This window comes from Aulonocara stuartgranti, assembly GCF_965226115.1.
Source record: "Aulonocara stuartgranti genome assembly, chromosome: 9".
NCBI lineage: Eukaryota > Metazoa > Chordata > Actinopteri > Cichliformes > Cichlidae > Aulonocara > Aulonocara stuartgranti.
The window spans coordinates 5,789,831-5,812,107 of record NC_138960.1 but is presented as its reverse complement, the minus strand read 5'-3'; the positions used below and the strand labels follow the sequence as shown (position 1 = coordinate 5,812,107).

Here is a 22,277-nt window from a genome sequence, read left to right as displayed (position 1 = left end):
TGATCCTGAAGAAAGCCTAGTGTTTTCCTGTTCTTGCTGGATACAGGATTTAAGGAGCTCTACTCCTACAAAGTCAATCAGTGAAAGATGACGAAAATGCAACTTGCTGAAATATATATATATATGGGTTCTTCCTTGTGCAAATGAGAGATCACAGCACACAGACCAGATCAGAAGCTTTATTGGTCTCAACAAATACTGACAAACAGCAAAGAGAAGTTAGACAAAGGCCCTAATATCAGCCCACTGTTGGAAACATGAAAATACCCGCCTGGACCTGTTACAGTGAAAACCTGAGGAAAGCTGTTGTGTAAACTAGAATTTGCAAACTCAAAGTGTGCAACAGACCACTGCAGGCCAGGATATGCTGATCTGAGTTAAGGTCTACAGCTCAGCTCCTGCTGCGCCATCACAGAGGAGAAGAGGTCAGAGAGAAGCGAGACGAACTGAAGTACAAATCTATAGATCTATGGTTACTCTAAAATAAAACTCTATACAAACACGGTAGATAACAAAACAGACTGTAACACGAGAGAATAAAATTATAAATATAGACTTTGCAATTATTCCAAAGTTAAAAAATTTCTTCTGAAAATTCAGAGTTATTGAACAGTTATTTTATTGATTGTTTACGAGACGCAGCCAATTACACATTTCCACAACCTGACAGATCCCAGCAGAGGTGGCAGGATGATGTTAAAAGTTAACAGGATTAGTAATGTAATGAGGAGAGAGCACATAGTACTGTGATCATGGTAGAAATCTGACTGATGAGGCCTGAATGAAGACAATGGTTTTGTTCATCTCAGCATGGTGTTGCATCTCATCAAGACACTGCGAAGTCAAGAAGAAGTCTAATAAAGTTCACCCCAAAATTAAATGGACATGGACCTTTGGTCTCTAGGGCTACGTGTGCACGCAGATGCAACTTACCCAGTTTTGGAGACCTATGCAAACATCTCCATGAATAATATCTGTTTATGTAATTTTGGGACTTTTGATGATGTATTTGATGTATTTTGTGTAATACTATTTTAGAATGTTCATTTTTCTCTTTTTTGAAATTCTAATGCCATTCTGTAATTAGGAGAGTTTTCTCATAACACTGTAATGATGTTTAAGATTTTCTAGGAATTACAGGTTTTGATTTTTACACACTCAACACAATGATGAGACTCGTGTTAATTATGGAAACCTTTTCAGTAAACCGGACTTTTGTCACTGTGAGACCGAAATGCAGTTGTGAATATTTCAAATAAATGTCTGAATTTTTCTTTTCTTCATGTGAGGAATAATTTCTGTCATGTTTTTAACTCTCTTTCGTGGAACCACTGCTTTACTAAAATCAATGCAACACTTTTTGTTCACAGAACCCTTTTCTTACAATAAAAATCTGTTGATAACTTACGTTTGCATTAGAGGACAAATAAAAGGACTTGACTCTGAGTAGCGCAGTCTGTTTAATGTTCTGATGGGGCCTTTTTTAATTTGACATGCGTGTTTTGATTTTTTTCCCTGATATCTTAACATTACAAGTAAATATGATCAAATAAAGCAACTTGGATCAGATAACGGTGAAACTACTTCCCAGGACTGATTTACAGATAAAATAAAAAAACTGAGAAATCTATCTCAAGATGTTTTGATGCAGATTTTTTTTGAACATCTCAGACAATCGACTGAGCACAGCCATGTTTCCTGGCAGAACTGCCACTGCTGATCATACAAGTTGTAAGTCCCACTTAAAGCTTTGCCTCCAGTTTTTAGTTCACCTGAATAAAGCTGTGCCCCATCCAAAAGGCAGTTTCCCTAAGTGACGGTTGGTTGTTTTCACATGAAGTGATAATGATGACAGTAACTGAATGTCGAAATGACGTCACAGGACCTGCCAACAGAAAGGTCACTGTAACGTCAAACAAATTCAGGTGACAACAGGATGGAAAACATGGCTCGTCCAGATCAGAGAATAAGGGGTAGATGCCATGGTAATGGGGTCTATCAGGTTTGGATTTGGTCAGTTACGAGCTGCAAATGTCAAGTATTGGTATGCTCAACATGTGATTGGCTCCTATCCTTAGCATGTGATCGGCTTCTGTCCTCAGCGTGTTTGAACATCAGGATGGAATTGTAGATCTTGAGGGCAGGGCCGAGTTTGATTGACATAATCCGGATGATGTCCCGCTGGGTGAGCAGGAGGAAGGCCCGTCCATCAATTTGCTAGAACAGAAGCAGGAACAGATCAGATCATTGCCACTGTCACGTCATTAGCTCTACACCACCAGATCATCTCGTCCGGTCATCTCACCTCGTCTCTGAACTGTTTGGCCTGTTCCTCACAGCCGGGGAGAGACTCTATGAAATCTGACACCTTAGAGGGAAAGAGCGAAAAAAATCCATTTGTCATACATACAGTCAGTAAAATGTGTGCAACGCAATGTACGTTAATACAAATAAATTGAATGAGCACTCTTATTTACTATTAGTGAACTACATAGCTGCAGCATCTCTTTGCTCTCTGACCTGTTGGACGCTCCAGTGTTGGACAGTCTCAGCGTGGACTCCTGCAACACCTGGCAACAATTTGCGGTGTTGCTCCCAGCATAGTGACAGGTCGCGGCTGGGCTGTGCTGACATGGCTGAGAGGAAGACAGACTGGTGGAGGGCGGCCTGCAGACTGGATTCTAGAGGTCAGAAACACCAGTCAATGACAACCACACGGCAAAACCTCAACAACAAAAATGACAACACCTTAGTACCAAACAGCAGTGGCTTCATAAACAAACACAACCAATAACAGTGAGAACAATTTTAAACTCCCCAAATATAGAAATTTCTATTCAGTGGTGAAAGCAACCAACAGGGGAGTGAACAGCAACATTGATTTACAATATGAAATGTTAATGTGGTGAGACGTCATCCACAAACACTGTTTTTCACAGTAAAACACTGCGAGACCAGCAGAAACCCCGCAGAGACCTGCCACATACCAAATATGAACTTATTTAATATGTGAAGAGTCAGCAGGTCTCACCACTAAACACTAAGATGGGCATCACGTGATCCTGATCAATCAGCCGATTGGTAATTGGAAAGACTCGGATGTCCTTTACAGGATTAAGCACACAGAGAACAACTAAAACAGCAGCTACCATGGTGAAATGTTTCCATAGAAACAGCCACCTTATCTGCCTGCTGTTTCCATGGAAACAGTGAAGAGAGCAATGCTGTTTCCAGAGTGTGGATGAGTTTATATGTCAGTGACCGCTTCCACCATCACAAACAGCAGCGTTGTAGTTTCACCTTTTTTATGCCACAAAACAGCTGGAACACATCCTGTGATGCTGCAGCTGCAGATATGTCACACCTCACTTTTATTTCTGAAACATATGTATCTGCTTTCTGTCTTATATGTAAGCTCCCATTCAAAAAGAGGGGCTGATGCATCTGAAGCTGTGTGCTAACGGACCCTGACCTGAAGAAGTTCAACACATAAAAATCAGGTATTATCAATGACAGATTGCATTTTATACAGGCTTAGGCTGATTTTAATCTAATTTCAGGTTTATTTTAAGCTTGATTATAATAATAATAATAATAATAATAATAATATATAGTATGAGGCTAATTTTAGGGGTAGACCAACTGTGGGTGTAGGGAGAAATTGATAGGTTACACTGCAGAACATGTTAGAGTACTGCTACACTTTAAACTGCTTATGTCTGTAGTATGTTTCTGCATACAGCAGTTCAAACATGAATATCTGTGTTTGTATTCAGTAGTTTAGCTGTTGTTGTCTCTCTGAAACCTGACGTCAGCGGTTTGGTGAATTCTGCAGTATAATGCAGAACAGTGAACAGTGAAGGAGCAACTCTCCACTTTAAACAGCCCACCACCACCCTCCCCTCTCTCCCAACTTAGTACCTGGGCTGAGGACTCTGAGATGAGGCTCCTCCTCTTCCTGTTTCACACGAAGGAATGTGGTTGGCTGGGGCATTCGGGTGGTTCTAGCCATAAAGGAGAATACAAGACAACCATTATGAGTGGAAAAAAAACAAAGGAAATAAAACAGCATTCTACTGTGAGTCCACTGTATTTTCACTCTACTGTGAGTCTATATTAAACTTAACTATTCAGAATCACTTGTGTATTTGAACAGGTTTTACTCACTGTGGGATCTCACCCTGTTCTCAAGACAGAACTTATTAAGCCAATTATTCTAAGTCATCTAAAGTGATGGAAACCTTCAATTCAATTCAGTCTTATTTATACAGCGCCAAATCACAACAAGAGTCACCTCAAGGTGTTTTATACTCTAAGGTAGACCCTACAATAATACATACAGAGAAAAACCCAACAATCATATGAGCCAATATGAGCAAGCACTTTGGTGACAGTGGGAAGGAAAAACTCCCTTTTGACAGAAAGAAACCTCCAGCAGAACCAGGCTCTGGGAGGGGCGGCCATAAGCCGCGACCTGTTGGGGTGAGGGGAGGATGACAGGACAAAAGCCATGCTGTGGAAGCTTGAAACTTGAATTACAAGTATGATTCAATGCAGAGAGCTCTATTAACACATAGTAAGTGAGAAAGGTCACTGAAGAAGAAACACCCAGTGCATCATGGGAATCACCCTACACCTATTGCAGCATAACTAAGGGAGGATACAGGGTCACCTGGTCCAGCCCTAACTATATGCTTTACCAAAAAGGAAAGTTTTAAGTCTAATCTTGAAAGTAGAGATAGTGTCTGTCTCCTGAATCCAAACTGGAAGCTGGTTCCACAGAAGAGGAGCCTGAAAACTGAAGGCTCTGCCTCCCATTCTACTTTTAATTACTCTAGGAACAACAAGTAGGCCTGCAGAGCGAGAGCGAAGTGCTCTAATGGGGTGATATGGTACTACAAGGTCATTAAGATAAGATGGGGCCTGATTATTTAAGACCTTGTATGTGAGGAGCAGGATTTTGAAGTCAGTTCTGAATTTAACAGGGAGCCAATGAAGGGAAGCCAATACAGGAGAAATCTGCTCTCTCTTTCTAGTCCCCTCCAGCACTCTTGCTGCAGCATTTTGGATTAGCTGAAGGCTTTTCAGGGAGTTTTAAAGACATCCTGATAATAACGAATAACAGTAGTCCAGCCTTACTGTTTGAATGTGGTCAAGTGTGTTTTTAGGTTATATAATCTATCTTATATAACATCTACTCAACTATCACCCACACACACTGCAAAATATGAACTTTATTCTGAAAATGAGAAAGTTCCTGAAGAAATTTTATTATGCCAGTGCATCATCAGTAGCCAAAAGGAGCTGAGGATTCCTGTCTGGAGGTTGGAAGAAGTATTGGCAGCATAATGTGGGTACTTTGAAACAACCCAAATAAAGCCAGCTAAAAAGAGGTGACTCAGGCTTGAAATGTCAAAATTATTTTAAAAGGCCAAAGTATTTACAGCCATCCTGTTTACACAGCAATAACCATAAATCAAGTCAATGAGGCAGCCATAGGGCAATAATTTGTAGAGAAAAAAAATCATGAATTTTCATGAACACTGATAATTAACTGTAATATTGTTGAGCTTTTATTTTGAAAGTCAAGTATTACTTGTTGAAATAATTATATGTATGCTAAAATAATTAGAAAGCTGAATTTGTGTTTCAGTGTGAAAGAGGCAACTATAAAAGTTATTTTATTATTGAATTTTACTTTGAAAGGTCAACACATTTAAACACTTCCTGTTTGTAAAGTAGTACTCATAAAAGAAGCAGTATGGCGTCTTTAGAATGGTGGCAGTTATTAATGTGCAGAGGTAGCACCGCAGAGAGAACACCATGTGACAATTTATTTGCAATGCCAGATGTAGATGTGATAAAAACACACAGCGTACGAAGCCACCTAATCCTAAATTTGCTCAGTGAATTCAGAGATGACCTGGAATTTCCAGCTAAAAGGAGACATGGAATTCCAGCATAAACAAAGCTTCTTCAAACGTTTCCATTTTTGGTGTTTTTTACTGTAGCCTTTGTGGCCAAAATGTTACTGTTAAAGGGGTTGATGTGAAGTACTTAAAGAAGGGACAAACCAGGGTGGAGACAGGAACCTATCTTGCAAGTAATCAGGCCTTGGTGGACATCAGGCATGGGATGTGTGAACAGCAGCACATTTTTCCTTTTGATGTTTGGAATTGATTCGACAGATTGAAGGTGCCGTTTGGTTTTGTTAATAAATTCTATAACGTATAGCAAAAATTGTCATAATTTCAGGACCATGGGCAGTGCACACCATTTTCAAAGTCAAAGTCAATTTTATTTATATAGCACATTTAAAATAACTGTTGACCAAAGTGCTGTACATTTCAAATAATCAAAAGAGATAAAAGCATAGGAAGACATGACAACATTTTAAAAAGAAGATTTGAGTAAGAAATAAGACAAATAAAAGTAGTAAAAAGTCATTCTGATTTAAACGCGAAGGAATAAAAGTGGGTTTTCAGACAGGATTTGAAAGTGTCTAATGTTGGGGAGGTCCTGATGTGAAGGGGCAGTCACAGCAAAGGCTCGATCTCCTCTGGGCTTTAATCTGGAGCATTTGGAGCATTTGATCTGCAGACCTCAATGATCTTGCAGGACTGTACCAGTTCAAAAGATCAGAAAGGTATGAGGGTGCTAACCTGTGCAATACCTTAAAAACAAATAATAAATCTTAAAATCAATTCGAAAACTAACTGGCAGCCAGTGTAAGGATCCTAGTATGGGGGATGTGTGGTCTCACTTGCGTGTGCCAGTTAGTAACCCTGAAGCCTGAAGCCTTTTGGACCAGCTGAAGTTAGCTAACTGATGACAGACTAACACCTGAGTAAAGACTATTACAAAAGTTGAATAGCTCTCTCAAAGTCTCTGGAACAGAGGAATGGCTTCACTTTTGTTAGTAGCCGGAGATGAAAGAAACTGGTTTTGATTACAGCCTTGATCTGTTTATCAACCATTGATAAACAGTTAGAGTTCTTAATGATATTCTTGTAATTACTGATACTGGACGCTCTATGGTCCCTGTTTTATTGGACCTCTCTTGATATGGTGGACCATAACATCTTATTATTAAGACTTGAGCACACTGTGATACCCACAGAGGCACTGCCCTTGACTGGTTTAAATCATACCTCGCTGACAGGTCCTTTTTGGTTAACTTGGGCACCTTCCTCTGCACTGGCCTGTTGCAGTGTGCCTCAAGGATCAGTTTTAGGCCCTATTCTTTTTCATTGTATTTGCTCCCTTTAGGCGCAATCTTTGAAAATACAATATTAGAGCAGGGCGATATGGCCAAAAATATTTGAAAATTTGTGATAACGATATAACTGACGATATAATTGATGCGAGACAAAATACAACTCCACAACTTTACTAGCGCAAAAAACCCCCATCCATTTATTTTAACTTAAACAAGCAGCTGTTTTTTATATGTATTAAAGCTATCTAAAAATTTAACAGTGCAAATGCAAATTCCTTGCTGAAAGTTTAACCAAAAGGCATTTCCAGTAGAAATGGGCTGACATATCCTCAGCATAACCATGTATAATATCCACTGAAGATAAAAAGAGGTGCTTTGCAACATTAAACTGCTTTGTGCCAAATAAAAAAGTCAAATATGTATTTTTCGGGCCATAAGGTGCACGGGATTATAAGACACATTAAGCAAAACAGTCAGATAAATCAAACTTTATTCAACTCATTCTTCCCATGTTGTTGCAGTATATTAATGACTAACCTTGTATTGTGGATGGATTATCTCAGTTGTTCTCCTGACTGAAGTTTGGTCCGTTTACAGCATCCTGCCATGCGATTGCATTTGTCCCTAACCATCAGGAACCCTCACGTTAACTTTTATCGAGGGGAAAAGTGTTAGCTTAAATCCTCCAGCTTCACCGTTTATGTTATGCCAACATAGCTGTGTCACTAGCGATCACGTAGCACATCATTATATACCAGCTAGCCCAACATCAGTAATCCTACAAACGTCACTGCTGTTTAGTTTTCTGTCTTCATTTATGTTGGAAGTGATAGCAGAGCTGTACGTTTGAATGCTTTCAGAAATCTCTCAGTCAGAACATGCTACATCATGCTTAGGTAGCTAGCGAAACTAGCGAGCTAACATCCGCTAGCTTCCTGCTAACTTCTAACTCCGTTAAATGTAATAAATTCTGTTTTCATGGATGCCTGGATGTTATACTTCATAGTTACACCTGGCAAAGCAGCAATGCTGATCATTTTATTAAAGATGTTCCACATGAGGACCTGGAGAAGCTTATTCACGCTTTTGTGACCTCCAGGTTGGATTATTGCAATTCCCTGTACTTCAGTCTTCCCTCCTCCTTAGACTGCAAACAGTCCAAAATGCGGCGGCCCGCCTCCTGACTGGTACCAGGAAATTCTGCTCTATTACTCCTGTTCTAGCTGGCTTGCACTGGCTGCCCATTAAGTACCGTATTCAATTTAAAATATTACTGCTCATGTCCAAAACCATTAATAAATTAGTGCCGAGTTATCTTAGTGAACTTCTTAAGCCACATAATCCTGCTAGAACACTTAGATCTGCTACTCAACTACTTCTGACACAACCTAGATCTCGGCTGAAGTCTTGGGGTGACCGTGCGTTTGCTGTGGCTGCCCCGGTACCGTGGAATAACCTCCCCCTCGCTATCCGCGCCTCTGATTCTATTGCACTGTTTAAATCACGACTAAAGACCCACTTATTCAATCTTGCCTTTCCTTCTAGTTAACATTTCACTTATGATTTCACATTATGTACTTTTATGCTTATTTTAATTCTTTGTTTGATATGTATCTGCTGCTTCTCCTATGTATCTGTGACAGTGATCTGCTTGCATACCTAGTACTTGCTTTGGTCCTACTTCTATTTACCTTTCTTTTATTCTCTATGTTTACTTGTTAAGCACCTTGGTATACCCTTGGTTTATAATTCGTGTCAAAAATCACTCCTAGGTTCCTTGCAAAAGGTTTTCTTTTTTTCTATAAATTTCTAAAGGGCCAAAGTCGTAGTGGTCACAGGGACCAAACGCAATGACCTCTGTTTTTTGTTCATTTAAATTAAGAGAGTTTAAAGCCATCCATGCCTTAACTTCTTTCAAACAATCTAATAAAACCTTTAGAGGACACACAGATTTAGATTTCAGTGGCAGGTAAATCTGTGAGTCGTCTGCATAACAATGACATGATTTTTTTTTTTTTTAATTGAGCCCATTGGGAGCATATAAATCGAAAAAAGGACTGGGCCAAGAATGGACCCCTGCGGAACCCCACAAGAAAGTGAGGTTTCTACACTCATGAGCTGCACTACATTTTTTATTTGCGGGCCTACACAAATTCAGCTGCATGCATTATGACAATATATAATATATAGATCACAAATGTACACACGCACAACTCCCTCGTGAAATCTCTCAAATTCACTTTTTTCACTAGATTACAAGGTTCTTGTGAGATTGGGCATGTCCAACTCAAACTTTTGTAAATCACCCATAAAACTACTCACACCAGTGCTATTTGGGGAATGTACTCACATGCTATTTCGCCTCATTTAGGTAATCTGGCTCTTTGTATCAATCATAAGACTGGGATTATTCTTTCTATGTCTGCAACCCTGCTAGGGTCCACTCAGGTTAGAGTGACAAAAATTTCATTATCACATAGTGAGCATCAGAGTCCGTGCGGATGTCTGTGTGCCTCCCTGATTTTGTGAGTGCACAGACTCATCTGCGGAAAATTTTAAAAGCCAGATAAAGAGACAGCTGGAAATCGGGGCTGAATAGTCTAATAAACCTGATTTATAATTGTGTGGCTCGATGCGATTCCATTAGCACAGTTAATGATGAGAATAAGAAATCTGAAAAATAATATATAGTGTGTCTCAGTGCGATTCATAGTTTTCAGTCACGTGACCAACTTGCTACTCTGGTGGGCAAAACATTATTCCATCATGATAGCCAATCGCGGACCATACTGCAGGACAGATGTGCGAGGAAAAACAAAGATGTGAAGAGAAACTGTGTCAAAACTATAATAACTATAATAAATCTGACGAATAATAAACAGTGCGCCTCAATGCTACTGCACTGGCAAATTCAATAGTTATAAACCTGACAAATAGTTGTGTGCATCAGTTATATCACACACACAATTATTGGCACACTCAATAATAATAATAATAATAATAACAAATCTGATGAGCCTTGCCACACTCAGAAGGTGACAGAGTGCGACAGGCAGTAGGAGATAGAGATATGTCTGAGTAATGTCCCTGATTATGGGCTAATTTTAGGGCCACTTCTCTTACAAACACTTAACAGGCAAACAGAATCTTGCCTCATCTGCTCACTCTCACCTGTCTGTCAGCCTTCTTCTCTTGCCAAGAGGAACCAGCAGCTCCTCGTCTCTGGGTTCTGCCTTCTGAAAGCTCGTGCTGTTTAACACAGAGAGAAACAGATACCATGTAAACATCACTTGTTTTTCAGAATTATTTGCAGGACAAAATAATGACCGGCTGTTATTCTTCTGGAATAATAGAAATAACAGAGATCCTCTTACTGTAGACGTCATTTCCCATTCTATGTTTGTTTACATGCTTGGAGAAGCTCTATTCTCAGATTTAACAGTACAAGATCCACAACAAAAGCATTTTCTCCACCAGTCTACAGTTACCTGTCTGACTGGTTGTCATGCTGGCGCACGGTGACAGGTATGAGGGTTATGACTCGTTCTCCGCCCAGCCTATCAGGAAGCACCATCTCCTTACGCATGTTAATGTCAGAATATGGACAGCCAAAGGCACTAGGTGACAGAGTTAGACAAACATTTAACAAAAGAGAAACACAAACACCGAGAAATTACAACCAAGCAAACACGAATCACCAACAACAGAAACAACGCAGCAAAACAAGTCAGCAAGCACAAGCATTACAGAAATATGACTCCTCTGTATTTAGTCATAGGCAGGTACGTAGTATTTTGAACAAGCTGGAGGCGTGACAAAACTGGCTAAGTCCAACAAAAAGTGTGTGACAGTAATCCAACTGACACGTGTATTACTGTCACAGTAGCTGCTGGGTCTAAAACCCAACATTTCAGTCTTCTTCTCATTCAAATGTAAACAGTTCAAGGCTATCTGAGCTTTAATTTTCAGCAAGACATTCAATAAGTGGTGTAATTGAGATCCTTCTCCTTAAAGGTATGCTTTCTAAAAATGGATCCCAAAGGAAGGAAATAAAGTGAGAAAAGCAGTGGGTCTAAAATTTATCAATGAAAAAAGTACAGAAATGTATTGCACATATCAGACGAGGCTTCCAAACATAAAGACTGTGAGGCATCAGGAACAGAGTCAATGGTCTTACGTGGGTTATGACAGTCAGATGCAATAATTCTCGATAAAGTCTTTAAGCAGTGCAGTGTTACAGATGGTCTTTTAAGATTTGAACTGACACCTGGAACTTGTCCTTCTTTGACCTGTGTTCAGCTCTGCGACACTCCCGTCTGATTGTACGAGTTCTATCGTTATCTATCAAATTTTGGGTCAGGGATCTGTGGGGCGGGTGAGAAAGGTACTTGTGATTTCTTTGTGTAACAGGTATCTGTGGTTTGTGAGACCGGTTTCTGTCACACTTAAAAGGGTAAATGTTCCTGCGATGGTTGTATGAGGTATTGTATATGTATATGTAAGGGAATTAACTGTAGTGTTTTGTATGAGACAGGTACCTGTGGTGTCCAGTGTATTTGGCTCCTTTGATGTGTCCGACTCCTCTGCAGCCTGCAGTAGGACATACTCCCTGAGAGGGGGAGGGCAGGTGGGACAAACCTGTCTCACACACATGATAACAATGAGTGAATCTGTCCTGCTATAACTTTCCTTCTGAACTGTAACACTGTCTGACCTGTCTGTCTGACTAGTCTGTCTCTCTCTGACCTGTATGTCTGACCTGGGGGGGGTTCCAGTGGATGTCCAGTGCGCTGACACCAGCCAACAGGATGCAGGTCGCAGAGGTCGCTGTCACACCACACATCGAACTGTGTCGACCACCCATCGTAATGAATCTGTAGACACACACCTTGTTAAATACTTCCTGGCATCAAACGTGCACACTTGACTATTGAGGTATCTCATGTCACGTCATGGGCGTGAGAGGTGCTTGGATGTGTGCTAGGGAAAAATGTGTACTCCCTGACTGGCTGCCAGTGGTTCTGGGAGGTTGCTGGCTACTTCTGGGTGAAATTGGGTACAAAGAAAGTGCTGCAGCAAAAACCTAATAGCGATTGCTCTTGGTGTTAGCAAATTGCCAGTTTGCCTGCATCTTGATGCATAAACTTTTCTGGATGGTCATCTGTAGTTTTTCATGCAAATATTAACTGCTAGCCAAGCAATAGTACCACTTGAAAAAATGCAACACAAACTGAAAATGGAGAAGATAAAATCTGTGTTTTAACAGGGGGTTATATGACTGGTTTATAAGCCTGGTTCGCTTGAATTTAGCAACTGTTTTCACAGTAATTCAACCTCCAGCAACCACTTACAACAAGTCAAGGAATACTTATTTTTCTCATGACTGGTTTTGTCAGACATTCTGGTCTGGTCTCTGTGACTGGAGCCTTATTCACTAGGTCCTATATTCTGTCACATGTCCAAAATGGTAGATGAGTTAACGATTATCACTACATCACACACACAGATACACATTACCTTCACCCTGTAGTCCTCTGTGTCTGTTACTGTGGCAACGCGTATTAGCATAGGGTTTCTCCTGTCAACTGCCTCAAGCTTATGGTTCACCTGGAAACCATGTGGCGCTCTCTGTTGGACAAAAGTACAGGGAAAGCTCTAAGTTACCAGAAACAGCTTCCTGATTGGCTTCATGTTTGCATGAGCCTCCTCAATCCTCACCAGAGTAAAGGCTGAAATAGGAGCAGCAGTAGAACCGGTCTCCTGAAGGTATTCCTCCCAAACAAAGTTTTCAGGGTTGGGGTGACCTGCAAAATAAAGTACTACAGAGTTTTACAGAGGAATACTATATGGAAAATTATTATGTGTTTAAATTACTGTATAGGGTGTGTCGTCAATTAGCAGCTGGTTCATTTGTGCTTTGTCCTTCTCCCATATGCTCTTCCAGTATTGCTCAGTCTCCAACCTTGGTGATGCTGTTCTCATGTTGTTCCCCTGCCACTGAGAGTACACCTTGGATGGTTCTGCCTCCAATAGTTGGTCAACCTCACTCCGTGCTACCTTGATCTTGGCCCCTAGTCTCCTTCTCCACCGAGGGTACTGCTTTTTTTGGCTATTCAAATGGTAACTTAGCATCTCACTGATCACTGTTACCAGAGTGCAGATCAGCTGGTTGGTCTCAGTAATGGTCGCGGTAGGTATTGTCCGTAGTGCTGCATTCACATCACCTAGTAGATCTTCAGAGGGTTCCGAGGGTACTTCACATAATCTTGGTAACAGGCTACGGAGTGTCCAGGTTTCAAGCTTCATCGTGATCCTATCTTTCAGGTCAGTTCCTCCTGAACGCACCGCTTCCTTCCTCCATTACACTTGGGGCTTAGTACCCAATCTCAGGTACCCGACCTGGCGTCCAGGCTCCCCCTTGCCGTAGCATTTGTGTTGCACCTCATCAATCCCTAGCTGTCAGAGCTGTTCCTTCTTTCGAATTTTGGAACACTGAGCTACTAGTTGTTTCGCCATCAGTCTGGATGCTGGGTATCGATGTGTGAGTGTGTTTGTTATTTGCCTGTCATTCTATGGTAATGTAAGTTTGTAAGCATAGAGTTCAGAAGGACTGCATACCCTGTGGCGCAGTAAGAGGTCGTCCCTGTTCTTCACACCAGCCCACCGGATGGATGTATGGACTGCTACTGTCACACCTGGTGGATCAGTACAACCATCAATCCATATACCCGGTTTAAAACACGTTAAATAATAAATATCAAGTGACATGAAACAGCTCCAACACTACAACCTAAAAATACTGAAAACAGAAAAAGTCTGTCGTCCTTCTGTCTCACCAGTAATCATATGTGTCATCCCAGTTGTCAAAGTGAACAAGGAAGCAGTCATCGATGACATCAGCAACAGAGGCGACACAGACAAGTCCAGGATTCTTTCTGTCGACTGCCTCCAATTTCATCCCCACCCTGAACCCACATCCCTAAAAGACAGGCAGGGGATAGACAGATACGTGGGTCAGACTGACAAGAGTGCAACAGGTGAACAGAAAGGTTCGACAGACAGACTGTATACTGACTCCAGTGCAACACGTGAACAGGGCTGCTGGTGCAGACTGAGAGTCTGTGGACTGAAGGTACTGCTGCCAGTCAAACTCTGTCTCACTGTGACCTGCAGACAAACAGACAGGTGTGGTAACCCATGCCATGTAGTTACCTCTGAAGGGACTGGTCCACTTGTTTTTTACCTTTAGGTGGATGAAGCTTGTGGTTGTGCTCTTTACACCAGCCTGCCGGTCTAATATTGGGTGAATCTGCATTTACCCAGAAGTCATAACACTCTGAGTACCCATCAATATGAAGGCGTAGCCGACAGCCAATCGCCTGATAGAGACAGGAGGCCAATGAGACTAGATCCAAGCAGGAATGCGTATGTGGATGTGAGTGACAATTTTACCTCTGCAATGGTCACCACACAAAACATGGAGGGGTGCATTGGGTCAATGCCTTCCAACTTCATCCCAACTTTAAAACCAGTTTTTCTACTAGGAAAGGTCTGGGACTGAGTCAGGTAAAAGAGACAGAAACAGGTCAGAGAGAGTCAGGCAGAGATCAGACACATGTTTTCTTTTTTTTACTTTTAAATACTTTAAAGATAGTTAAAGTATTTGCACAACAATTCAGACAGCATAACAAACTTGCTAACCATTATTTAAAGATAAAAATTGTTCTTTAACATTTTGTGTTTGAGTTCCAGCAGTTACAGTGATGCAGATTGCAGTGCAAAATCACACTGGGTTTTCAGCAGGAAATACATCTTTTTTATTTTCACTATTTTTGGAACCCTATCTATACCTGAAAGACTAATACCCAAATCTATTATTTATCATTCTAATTTGAACAAATCAAACACCTTGGAACTGTTAAGTCTATAAAAAGGCTAAAAGGTTGAGTGTGTTTTTGTAGCTAGAGGGTGGTGGGGCATTCGGTGGATCTTTGAGCCAAAGACAAAAAAGGTTGTCACTTAAAGTATTGGCTGGGGATTGGCAGCACAGTGGTGCAGTGGCTAACAGTGTTGCCTCACAGCAAGAAGGTCTTCAGTTCACCTCCATCACCTGGGCTGGGCCACGTGCAACCAATTTGGTCGCACATGCGACCTAATCTGTCAATCGTGCAACAAAAGAAAATCCTAGGTCACACTAGTGCGACCAGCCATTCGAAAAAAAAATGTGTGTCTCTGTGTGGTCAACAACAGACACACATTATGCTGATATCGTGGTCTAAACCAATCAGAGATAGTCAAGGGCAGGACTCTGATTGGCCGTGGTCCAGATATTCCTGTAGGCCTACACGTGTGTGCGTTTGAAAGAGTAGGCAGATAGAGAGAGTTGAGCAGCCTAGGCCCAATAGAAGTGGATGTAGCTGTGGGTAATAAGAAAAGATGAAAAGAACAATTGATAACTTTTTCGTTAAGTTAAACCCTGATCCGTTCGAAATTCATAGCCAGTGCTCTGACACGGAGCCATCAACCTCTCAGGTTATGTCGAGCACTGGTCCGGAGACAGCATCAGATAACGAGCCACATACCATCGACTCCGAAGAGAGCCAGTTTCCCTGGCTGAGATACAGTAAAGCTGACAACATGATGCACTGTATTTACTGTGGTGATTGTGGAAAGACCATGGCCGGCAATACTGCATTTGTGACTGGTGCTAATACGTTTCAAATTGAAATGCTGAAAAAGCACGGTGTATCCAGACAACACATTATACGCCGCGATAAATGCACTGCAGGCAGCAGCAAACAGGTCGTCAGAGGAGACCGAGATAATGATTACGTTTAACATTGCCTACGATACTCCCAAAGAAGAAGTTCCGTTCACTAAGTTCAAGTCTGAAATACGTTCAAGCCCTTTTTCTTCACAAGAAAAAGGGCTTGAACATAAACCCCACGTACAGAAATGATGTGGTGTATGCCTAGTTTATAGATAAGATATCGAGCTGTTCAGATATTCAGAGGTTAGGTTTGAAGACTGAGACACTTTGAGGCACTTCTAATTTAGATTTTCTTTTTATTTAACATATTTTGAGATGTTATAAGTTTAAATTTCAGCTCAGTGAAGCACTTTAAGCACAAGCACTTTTTCAGTAACGTGTTTCTCTTGTAGAACTGTGCTCCAAATAAAGAACTTTGTGCTGACAAGATTGTTAGTAAATCCTTTACACATCAATATCGTCTGTATGGACAGCAATGTTCAAAAAAAAGTGAACATGTAAAACTGCGGTGTTAAGCAATGCAGTTGAAAAATTTGGGTGCTCCTAAGAAAAAACGTTAGGCGCACCAGTGCAACAGTGTGTTGCACACTGTGTTTTCCCTGGCTTCCTCCCACAGCCTCTCTCTCTGTGTTAGCCCTGCGACAGACCTGGGTGTACCCTGCTTCTTGCCCTATGTTAGCTGGGATAGGTTCCAGGCTCTCCCTGATGAGGAAAAGAAGAAGAAAAAGGACGGATGGATTTTCTGGTGATTGTGTTTTTTATTTTGAATTTTCAGTTGCGTTCAGGTATTCTAGCAATTATCAGCTGGTCTCTCATGCTGTGTATTAGGAATTACAACACGGTTAACTTAATTTGCAAGTTTTCTTATTGACAGTTTCAGTTTGTTCAGTTAAAGGTTCAACAGTTGACTACAGTAATACTTGGATTTTCTACGATTTGAATTTGGATCCGTGGAAATTCTAGATTATTGCAGAATTCTTTGCATTTTTCATGTATTAGTATTAATAAATCCAGTTTTCTGTCAATGCTTGTTGAGAGACTGACTTCTGTTTCAGCAGTCTGTAGGTTCTTGGTGTATGTTTACAGCTCCAGCTTCAATTGTTTTAGATGTTTTGGCTCTGTAATGTTATTTTATCTGTTTTAGTAGCAGCCAATAAAATCCTCTCGGTCTGTTAAATTCCCCACTGTGCTATTTAATTTGTCACTGTTCTCTAATTGTTTTTACGTGTAGTATTGCCTGAGTTAATGGAATGAAGTTGACGCTGTTGTTGCTGCTGTCCCAAAAACAGCACATTCTCCCTCTTTCTCCCTCCTCTTTGCTCTGGCTTCCTCTCACAGTCTAAAGACATGTACATTAGCTTTATTAGTGATTCTAAATTGGCAATGGACAGGAGGCAGAGAGTGAGGTAGATAGTTACCTCGGTAAAGACTGTGAGCGGAGCAGCTTCAGCCTTCTGCTCAGTTAGGTACTGCTGCCAGGACCAGGACCGCCTCTTCACATTCACTGAGGATCACAGATAATCACATCACTGCTCCAATTACTCTGTTTCATTTCTGCTTCAGTAACAGCTGTGACATACCTGCTGAAGTCACTGAAGGCCAAAAGCAGGCAACCTCGCAAAAATAAATGTGTATATATATATATATATATATATATATATATATATATATATATATATATATATATACACACATATATATATATATACACACACACATACCTAAACCTAATAACTGGTTGGGCAACCCTTAGCAGCAAGTATGAACCACCTTTTTAAAGTCACGCCACAGCATCTCAATTGGATTTAGGTCAGGATAGGCCACTCGTTTTGTTTTTCTTAAGCTATTCAGAGGTGGACTTGCTGGTACGTTTTGGTTAATTTGTGCTGCAGTACCCAACAGCGTCTAAGCTTCAGGTCATGAACAGATGTCCCAACATTCTCCTTTATGTTGTTTTGATAGACAGCAGAAGTCACTGTTTCATTTACCACAGCGAGTCTTTCAGGTCCTGAGGCCGGAATCATTTTTCCACACAGGGCCATGTAAGTTTGGAATTTTTTCCCCTTGAAAATGAACACTTTCATTAAAGAAACTGCATTTTGTGTTTACTTTTGTTATTTTTGTCTAAAAGTACATCTGTTTGATGATCTGAAACATTTAAGTGTGACAAACATACAAAAATCCCGAAGAGGGCAAACACTTTTTCATACCACCATGTATATTTATATATATGTATATAGAGAAATAACACCTACATTTAGATACTGCATTTTATGTTTCCTTGTGTTATTTTTGTCTAATATTTAAATCTATTTGATGAGCATTTAAGTGTGACAAACACTTTTTCACACCACTGCATACACGTGTGTCTGCGTGTGTATATATATACATATATATATACACACACAGACACACACACGACCAATACAAGGTTGTGTGGCTGTGTAAACATGACAATGTTTAACATCCTATATATGGCAATGAGGTATTTTCTTTAAGGGCAACACACACTGACAGTGACTCTTCTAATGTTTAATGTTAAGTTGAATGCTTTCTCAATAGCTCAATAACATATTAATGAAAATGCCAAGACTTTCATTAATAAGTTATTAGTGCAAAAGTCAAACGTTATTATAAAGATAAACTGTAATCCATTTTTATAAGAACTGTTAATTACTTATTAATTAAAAGCTAAACTTTTAACAGTCTAAGAAGCTATGGCACCCTGCATATGCTCATCAATACAGTTTTTGTTTACTACTAGCACCTTTTGAGCAGTTTTTGTCAGGCCTACATCGATACAAATACATGGATACAAACTCTAGTGAATATTAATTTAAATATGGGCGACATACATTAAATGTACATATGGACATATATAAATACATAAGCTACACATATATTCATCATCTTACTATAATACGATATACCACAATCGTGTACCAAGCTGTTATATATCACAAATGCCTGCACAAATATGTAAAACAGTTTGCAGACATTCACAAATTGTTACACCTTGCAGACTGAAAGGGATCTGGGTCCTAGCAGGTGAACTGTCAGTTTAAACAATAGGAAAAGATTATGTACATCAAAACAAATGAAAGTGGACACAAACAACAGTGAATATCTGGAACAGAATTGTAAAAAACCCTGAAAGAAATGTTCTCATTGGTTAGGAATAAGTAGGTCTGATGATGATTAAGTTTCAGGATAAGAAGTGATCTTGCTACACAGCAAAGAGTCTGAAAGCTTTTCTTTAGATAAGACTCACATCTGTGACATCAACTGGAAAGTGAAAAAAGATCCATGAAAACAAAGCTGATCTGCTAACAACTCGTTAATAAAGTTGGAACCATCTTGATGAACAATAATAATAATAATAATATTCTACACAATCTGAAAATGTGACATTCAAGAAAGTAATCTAACTTGTTTGAGTTATGTTTCATGAACCCAGAACGTTCAACTATTAACATCTGTGCTTTTTTTATCTACTGCACAGTAAAAAAAAAAAGGCTGAATTGGGATCCTTCAAGTGTAGTAAGTCCACAGGTTTTGCAGGAGTTGTAAAATAAACCTTTAGCATCTGACTAAAATGCAATCTTAACGCTAACAACGGTGGATTTTACAGAAAGAGTTTACCCAGGTGAGTCAGGAGCTGAGTGTGTTACCTTGAGCGCTGCTGATTTTGCTCTTCATCTCTTGTCTTCTTCTTTGGTTCCTATCTGCTCAAACAGAAAAACAAACACAGAAGTAAAGTTTGAACTGATGTTGTTCAGTTAAAGTTCTAGCAGTTTATTATCTGAACCAGTCAGGTAATCAATGAATAAATCATTCAGTACATACTTAATAATCCAAGTGGGTGCAGCAAAAATCACACCAAGAACACAACACATAATCCTCAACGAGATGAAAAGGAGTGACAGCAACACATCTGCAAAAATTACTATTCGTTAATGATCTATTAAGGTAAGGACAACTGCTCTCCAAAATAAACAATAAAATATGATGTCTCCAGTTTGTGAAGACCACCTAAATGTTTCACAGTACCACTTTACTCTGTTACCCAGTGTTTCTGCTTCAGGCTCAGTCACATAAAAAAGAGCTATGTCATAAGTCATGGGTCACCTATTCTAATCAGAGACGTTATCAAACGATGATAAAATTGTTATTAAATATCTATAAAGAACATAAAAATCTAACTAAAAATGTGATGCAAGTGCAAAAAGGACGAGATTAAAGCTGCAGAAAACATTGTTGAAATAGTGTCAATAGGGAGCAAACAGCAGTCAAAATCTAAATAACAACTTTGGAATGTTCTTCAAGAAGCCTAAAATACTATTCCTGAAGACTTACTAAAGAAAGCTGCCTAAGACAGTTCAAGCTGTGTTGAAACATAAAGATGAAAAGCTCATAGAAAAGTATAAACTCTGTGTTTGCCTTATACACTGTATTTCCATTTATGTTTGCACATCTGAATAAATTGCTGCACCTTTTCCCCCATTTCCCCAGCAAAATATAAAGTAAATAGGTGTGGTTCACGACTTTTGCACAGTACTGTATGAAGTAAAACAAAATATATCTTGCATCCAAAAAAACTAAAATCATTAATATTTATAAATGTTAATCCATTTGCACTGTCAAGTGCAAGTGGATTAAATGTATGAACTTTTTCATAGTCACGTTAGAATTTCAGTTTCAGCAAATAAAAAGTGAAAGATTTAAGATTAGAATAGTCTTTTAAAGGAGCACAGAGACAAACATGTGATCTAAACTCCAAACTCACACAACAGCTATAACATCAACTACAAAAACCTCAACATCAACACCAGCATTTTGACTCTGAATCAACTAAATCACCAATGAGCTAATTGTCAATGATTTTTGACAAAAACATTGTGACTACACTTGTCATCATCTTTATCATGGCAGGAAGCAACGCCATTAAAACACACAGGAAGTCAACACACATTCACCTTCAAAATAAAATCCTACATGTATTTCGGGGCAACTGCATCACCTCTGACAAAATGAAACCCATCAGATTCTCAAAAACATTTGTGGCTGTCAGAAATATAAATGTAACAGATAATATATTGAAGATATTAATTAATCTTATATAATAACTATAAGATATTAATTATTTTTCATCTAAGGGAGTATTTTCATTTATACATCAGTTTGAAATGGTTAAAGTACTGAAACACTGAGTGAGTAAATATAACTGAGTGAGCATACTCAGTTATATTTATTCTTAATATACAGAGTAAAACAATCTCTCTGTAGCTGCTGTACCTTTGATTAAATTGTTATATGTGACTCAGTTAGCTTATAACACATTCTGTTTAAAATGTACAAAGTAAAGTTAAAGTTATGAAAGCACCCGAGGTGTACTTCTCCTGTTCTATAAATCTACACAGATCTCGTTTGGTTTACTGATAATTATTGTTTGGATCTCAAAATGTAGCTCAAAAAACTTTAGGAGTTTATTTTGATAGAATATTTTTGTTTTCAATTCAATTTATTTTTAAGAAAAGCATGATTTAAAAAATAAAGTCTAATTACGTCCCCCTGTCGGGTTTTTCCAACTCTCTATTGCGGTTTCTGGACTTTTATTGCAAAAAAAGACGACTAAAGATTTTGTTCTGCAGCAAAAGCTCTTATTATGAAGGCGCGATCGGAAGCGCGCCAAATGAGTGTGTCCCGACAGCTTCTTTTAGGAAACAAACAGCGGAATGAGGCGGCGGTCCGCGTCTCTCCCCGTCGCCCTGAGCGCCCCAGTGAACGGCAGCAACAGTGACAAATAGGCAGCTAAAGTAGCTACAGGGCCAGACAGAGAGGGACGAGGCGAACCGACCCAAGTACCGGAGCGCAGTATGAGACTTACCAACCACGATGAGCCGTCTCAATCTGCTGACACACGAAACAACACGGAAACGCCGAGAAACGGAGCCTCTGCGCATGCTCGTGTAGGAGTGAGAGAGCGAGCGAAAGAGAGAGAGAGGTCAATATTCAGTAACTGATCCCGTTTGTGGCACAAACACTCCCACCCATTGTACTGCTCAGTAGTCAGAACACCTATTACAAATATTTAAAGAAATAAAAACTTTGATGTAATTTGCAGGACTTTATTATTTGGAGTCTTTCCTTTCCTTACTTAGTTCTTTACGTTTAGTAAAAATAACAAATACATTTTTAAAAAGCGTGCTTCCCCAGTGGGAAATTACTCCAGTACAGGCAAAAGCTCTGCATTCCGAACTTCAGCAAATGTACATTTCATTCAAAACT

At 39.7% G+C, this 22,277-nt stretch overlaps 1 protein-coding gene across 2 annotated transcripts; it reads right to left on the bottom strand.

The window, feature by feature from the left end:
• Window positions 1–164: 164 nt before the first annotated feature.
• On the bottom strand, window positions 165–22,146 carry l3mbtl4 (L3MBTL histone methyl-lysine binding protein 4). Of its 2 annotated transcripts, XM_082545984.1 has the most exons (19): window positions 21,877–21,947; window positions 19,836–19,923; window positions 19,661–19,714; window positions 17,408–17,493; window positions 14,672–14,776; window positions 14,463–14,598; window positions 14,295–14,386; window positions 14,056–14,198; window positions 13,838–13,914; window positions 12,938–13,023; window positions 12,737–12,847; window positions 11,979–12,093; window positions 11,758–11,857; window positions 10,708–10,836; window positions 10,391–10,468; window positions 3,922–4,004; window positions 2,521–2,681; window positions 2,306–2,368; window positions 165–2,217 (listed from the first exon to the last, which is right to left on the bottom strand). In XM_082545984.1, the coding sequence occupies exons 3-19, from the start codon at window positions 19,686–19,688 to the stop codon at window positions 2,035–2,037; spliced, it is 1,776 nt and encodes a 591-aa protein (XP_082402110.1). In that variant the 5' UTR covers window positions 19,689–19,714; window positions 19,836–19,923; window positions 21,877–21,947; the 3' UTR covers window positions 165–2,034. The 2 variants fall into 2 exon arrangements, with proteins under 2 accessions (XP_082402110.1, XP_082402109.1); XM_082545983.1 differs by lacking the exon at window positions 19,836–19,923 and having other exon boundaries at window positions 21,877–22,146.
• Between the last annotated feature and the right edge of the window lie 131 nt (window positions 22,147–22,277).